At 34.3% G+C, this 6,000-nt stretch overlaps 1 protein-coding gene across 1 annotated transcript in view; it reads left to right on the top strand.

The window, feature by feature from the left end:
• Positions 1-642: 642 nt before the first annotated feature.
• Positions 643-6,000, top strand: part of LOC103680432 (disintegrin and metalloproteinase domain-containing protein 2-like) — a gene marked incomplete at both ends in the record, with an annotated part of 50,834 nt that continues 45,476 nt past the window's right edge. The window contains one exon of the mRNA XM_008709957.1: positions 643-779. Coding sequence (XP_008708179.1) covers positions 643-779 — 137 coding nt within the window. The remainder of the gene's footprint in view (positions 780-6,000) is intronic.

The following is a 6,000-nucleotide window of genomic DNA, read 5'->3' as shown; positions in this document are numbered from 1 at the left end:
TCTATATGAAGGGATAGTGTGATTTTTGGATTTTTCTTAAACTGTGTATGTTTTAGTATGGTTAAAATGTGCTATTATAATAGGTATCATATATTCGCAAAAAGAAAAATTATAAAGATATTTTAGTTTTGAAAACAAAGTTTAAACAACTGTGGTAAATCAGCATTTTTAATCTCAGTCATTATTTAGCTTAATTCAATGGGTTAATTTATGATTTTTTTAAATGTATGGGAGATTCACATAAAATATTATCCCCAAATAATTAAATTATAGATGAACATAACCTGTTAATAATTTGACACTGTATGTGTAGTGTGTCTTAAGATTTTCTTTTGTGAATACAAATGTGACTACAATTGCTATATATAATTAACAAGTTATGGGGCAATATTTTTCCTGCCCTGATGACACCAAGTGAGCCATGCATTTACATTTTGGTAAAATTTCAGATCTCATTTTTTATATCTTTCTTATATTGATAATGATACCTGTAAGATGGTAGACCAATATGGATGACATACCTGTGGTTAACATATTAGAAGCCTCTATCAATTTTATTGACTATTTTAAATAATTGTGTTATTTTTCAGGTAAATGAATTACCTTCTAAAATGTGTGAACATGTGTGTTCTTTCTTTCCAGCACCCCAGAACCATAAGTCTGGAATCGCTTGCAGTTATTATAGCTCAATTACTGAGCCTTAGTATGGGAATAGCTTATGATGATATTAACAAATGCCAGTGCTCAGGAACTGTCTGCATAATGAACCCAGAAGCAATGTAAGATGCTTTACTTTTATATGCTTTATATACATAGTTTATATAAAAATAAGTCTGGTGTATTTAGTTTTAAAAAGTCTAGGCTGCTAAAATAATTAATAATGGTCAAATATAGGCTGTGTCCAACAATGCCCAATGCTGCATGTCTACCTCACTGTCACTTGTAATCTGATACCACACTTGCTTTTTCCTAAGTGATCTAATTCTACACTTATCACTAAGTCACTTGCCAGATTTTATGACCTAATGCATGATTTGATGGGCTAAATACAGGCTTGTGATCACTATACAAGAATGAGTTATTAGTTTGGCGTTGTCAGCGTGAATCTCTTTCATTTTGCCTCCCAACCCGAAGTCTCGGCGTCTCCTGATTTCGGAGGTGCTGTTATTCAGCTTCTTCTGTTACTAGAGACGGCCTTTTTGCAGGATCCTTGCCATGCCTCAAAGACCTAGTGAATTTGATGCTATCATCATTATTCTTTGAGTACAACGGCGAGATTTCATAGAATTAGGACCAAATAGGGGATTTATGGAAACCATCATCCAGTGACTAGAGCCAGCCTCTTGTCTTTCTGAAGGACATTTCTCACAGCCATTTTCTGCTCCTCATATGTCTTAGACAATTAAGCCCCATTGCCTACAGCAACAAAGCTGATAACATCACATTCTCTCCATTCCTTCACTTCTGCTTCTGCAATCATTTCTTAAGAATACTTGCACTCAAATGTTTATCTCAGGCTCTGATTTGGCAGAGACTCATATGAAAATAGTTATCTCAGAAGAGGCTATAGAACAGCATTATCAACAATAGCCAAATTATGGAAAGAACCCAAACGTCCATCAACTGATGAATGGTTGGAGAAGAAGATGTGTGTGTGTGTGTGTGTGTGTGTGTGTGTGTGTGTGTTATTTTTATTACTCAGTCATCAAAAAGAATGAAATCTTGCCATTTGCAATGACATGGATGGAGCTAGGGTGTATTATGCTAAAAGAAATAAGTCACAGAAAGACAAAAACCATACGATTTCACTCACATGTGCAATTTGAGAAATTTAGATAGAAATGGAATGTGTGGCAATTTTTCTTGCTTCTAATTTAAAAGCAAAATCTTTAATCCTTCACCATTAAATATGTTAGCTGAAAGATTTTCACAGAAGCTTTTACTCAGATTGAGGAAGTTCTTTTTTTATTCTTTGTCCAAGTTTCTGTCATGAATAGATTTCATTACATATTAAGATGATTACGTGTTGTTATTGTTGTTTTTACTTTTTTCAGTTGATATGTTGAAATATATTTTATTGATCTTCAATTGTTTAAATAACTTGTTTTCCTGGGATGAACCACATTTGGACATGATGAATAATCCTTTTTGTGTATTGCCCTACTTGTTGCTGGATTTTTCTTCCCTAATATTTGCCTCTATATGTCATTGCAAATGGCAAGATTTTGTTCTTTTTTATGGCTAAATATTATATATCACACACATATATGTGATATATATAATCACATGTATATATATACCCAGTAGTGGGTATACACACACACACACATATATCCAGTAATGAAATTAATGGATCATAGGGTGACTCTATTTTAAACTTTTTGAGGATACTAACCCTTTATCAGATATGTCATTTACAAATATCTTCTCCCTATCTTCTGTAGGTTGCCTTATAATTTTGTTGATCATTTCCTTTGCTTTGCAGAAGCATTTTATTTTGAAATAGTCCCAGCAGTTTATTTTTGCTTTTATTTAGTATGTCTCAGAGACATGTCTAGAAAAATGTTGCTATGGCTGATATCAGACATTTCTGCCTTTGTTCTCTTTAGGGATTTTTATGGTTTCAAGTCTCATATTCAAGTCCTTAATCCATTTTGAGTTTATTATTGTGTATGGTGTGAGAAAATGACTCAGGTTCGTTCTTTTGCATGTTGCTGTCCAGTTTTCCCAACACCATTTGTTGAAGAGACTTTGTCCCATTAGATATTCTTTCCTGCTTTGTTGAAGATTAATTGACCATAGAGTTGAGGGTTTTTTTCTGATTTTCTGTTTTGTTCTATTGCTTTATCTATTTTTTTTGCCAGTACCATACTATTTTGATTGCTATAGCTTTGTGATATAACTTGAAGTCTAGAATTGTGATGCCTCCAGCTTTGCTTTGTTTTTTCAAAATTGTCTAGTCAGGGTCTTCGTGGTTCCATAGAAATTTTAGGATTGTTTGTTCTAGTTCTGTGAAAAATGTTGCTGGTGTTTTGATAGGGATTGCATTAAATGTATAGATTGCCTTAGGTAGTATATTTTAACAATATTTATTCTTCTAATCCATGTGCATGGACTGTCTTTCTATTTTTTTGTGTCATTGTCACTTTCTTTCATCAATGTTCTAGTTTTTAGAGTATAGGTCTTTCACCTCTTTGGTTAGTTTATTTCTAGGTATCTAATTATTTAATGTGGATTGGTTCCTTAATTTCTCTTCTGCTGCTTTCTTATAAAAATGCAACAGATTTCTGTACATTGATTTTATATCCTATGACCTTACTGAATTCTTTTTTTCAGTTTTCATAGTTTTTGGTGGAGTCTTTCAGGTTTTCTGTATGTAGTATCACACCATCTGCAAATAGTGAATTTTCTTCTTCACCAGTCTGGATGGCTTTTATTTCTTTTTGTTGTTGATTGCTGTAGCTAAGACTTCCAGTACTATGTTGAATAAAGGTGGTGAGACTGGACATCCTTGTCTTGTCCTTCACCTTAAAGGGAAAGGTCTCAGTTTTCCCCCATTGAGTGTGATATTCATGGGGGGGGGGGTTTCATATACGACCTTTACTACGTTGAGGTATGTTCCCTCAATCCCTACTTTGTTGAGGGCTTTTATCATAAATGGATGTTGTACTTTTCTTGTGTCTATTGAAATGATCAAAAGATATTTATCCTTTCTCTTACTGATGTAATATATCATGTTCATTGATTTGTAAATATTGGACCACCCTTGCAATCCAGGAATAAAACCCACTTGATCGTGGTGAATGACTTTTTACTTTCAGATTAAACTTGCAGTATTTTATTCAGTATTTCTCCATCCATTTTCTTCTGTGATATTGGCATGCATTTCTCTTTTTTAGTGGAGTCTTTACTGATTTTGGTATCAAGGTAATGCTGGCCTTATAGAATGAATTTGGAAGCTTTCTTTCATTTTCTATTTTTCTGCAATTGTTTGAGAAGAATATTAACTCTCACTTTTAAACTACAGGTGTCTTTAGTTCTGAAATGAGACTCTTGTAAGCAGCATATAGATACGTCTTTTTAAAAATACACTCTGTCACTTTATGTCTTTTGATTAGACCATTTAGTTTATTACATTCAAAGTAATTATTGATAGGTATGTATTTATTGCTATTTTGTTAGTTGTTTTCTCATTGTTTTGTAGTTTTTCTCTGACCTTTCTTCTCTTTCTCTTGGCCATGTTTTTCTGGTTTTATTTAGTGATGAATCCAAGTAAAGAAAATCTACCACAGTTTTTGGGGTTTTTTTTTTTTGGTTACTATTCATTTTATACAGAACATCTTCTCCATATAGTAGTCTATATTAAGCTGATAGTCACTTTTGAACTCATTCTTACTCCTCTCCCTTCCATGCTTAGGTTTTTGGTATCATATTTTACATCTTTTTATTTTTTGCTTCTCTTGGCTGATTTTTACAGGTATAACTCGTATTATGGACTTTTGTTCTTCCTATTTTCTTACTCTTACTTACGGTTTTTATTTTCCACTCACAGAGTCTCCCTTACCATTTCATGTAGGGCTGGTTTAGTGGTCATTAATTCTTCTAACTTTTGTTTGAGAAACACTTTATCTCTCCTTCTATTCTGAATGATAGTCTTGCTGGATAGAATATTCTTGGCTGCTGATTTTTCCCTTTCAGCACGTTGAATATACTGTGCCATTCTCTTCTGGCCTGCAAAGTTTCTGCTGAAAAATAAGCTGATAGACTTATGAAGTGTCCTTTGTATATAACTGTCTTCTTTTCTCTTGTAACCTTTACAATTATTTATCACCCCCCCCCTTTTTTTTACACCATATTAATTAGGATGTGTCTTGGTGTGGACCTTTTTTGGTTGAATTTGTTGGGAGAACTCTTTGCTTTCTGAATCTAGATCTCTGTTTCTCTGAGAAGTTTGGTGAAGATTTGTGAAGTTTTCAGCTATTACTTCTTCAAATACATTTTTCTGCCCCCCCCTTCTCTCTCTTCTCCTTCTGGGATCCTTATAGTATAAATGTTATTATGCTTGATGGAGTCACTGAGTTTTCTGAGTCTATTCTTACTATTTGTTTGTCTCTCACCTATTCAGCTTGCTTGCTTTCCATTATTCTATCCCCCAGGTCACTGATACATTCCTCTACTTCCCATAGTCTACTATTTATTCCATCTATTGTATTTTTAACTTCATTTATTAAGTTCTTCATCTCTGATAAATTATTTTATATCTGTTTGTCAAGGCTCTCACTGATATCTTCCACTTTTTTCTGAAGTCCAGTGAGTATCCTTGTATGATCATTATTTTATTTTTGTGTTTTTTATCAAAATGTATATTTTATTTATTTTTTATAATTTTTTTATTATATTATGTTAGTCACCATACAGTACATCCCTAGTTTTTGATGTAAAGTTCCATGATTCATTACTTGGGTATAACACCCAGTGCACCATGCAATACATGCCCTCCCTATCATTATTTTAAATTCTCTGTCAGACATATCACTTATTTCTGTTTCACTTACATCTCCTGCTATGATTTTGTCATGTCTTTCATTCAGGACATATCTCTCCATCTCCTCATTTTGTCTATCTCTCTGTGTCTATTTCTGTGTGTTAGGAAAGTCAGTTACATCTTCTGCTCTTGAAAGCAGCGGCTTTATGAAGAAGAGGTCCTGTAGTGCCCTGCAGTGCAGTGTCCCCTGTTCACCAGAACCTGGCATTTCAAGGGAGTCTCCTATGTGTGTTGCTTGCTGTTGTGTATGAGTTGCTTTTTCCTTCAGTCCGGATGTTTGCACTGGCTCTCTGCCTGTTGTGGGCTGTGCTTGCTCTCCATGGTGTTAGTGAGACTCAGGCAGACTGGCTCTGAGGGGGTGTGACTACAAGAGAGCTCAAGGGTGGGGCAGTGGTATTAGCAAAATTTGCACTGAGCTGCTAGTCATAGGCCAGATCCCTCAAGGCGTGACGGCC

The sequence above is a fragment of the Ursus maritimus genome, unplaced genomic scaffold (genome assembly GCF_017311325.1).
Source record: "Ursus maritimus isolate PB19 unplaced genomic scaffold, ASM1731132v1 scaffold_121, whole genome shotgun sequence".
In the NCBI taxonomy this organism is placed as follows: domain Eukaryota; kingdom Metazoa; phylum Chordata; class Mammalia; order Carnivora; family Ursidae; genus Ursus; species Ursus maritimus.
This window is presented reverse-complemented; position numbering and strand designations above follow the sequence as displayed.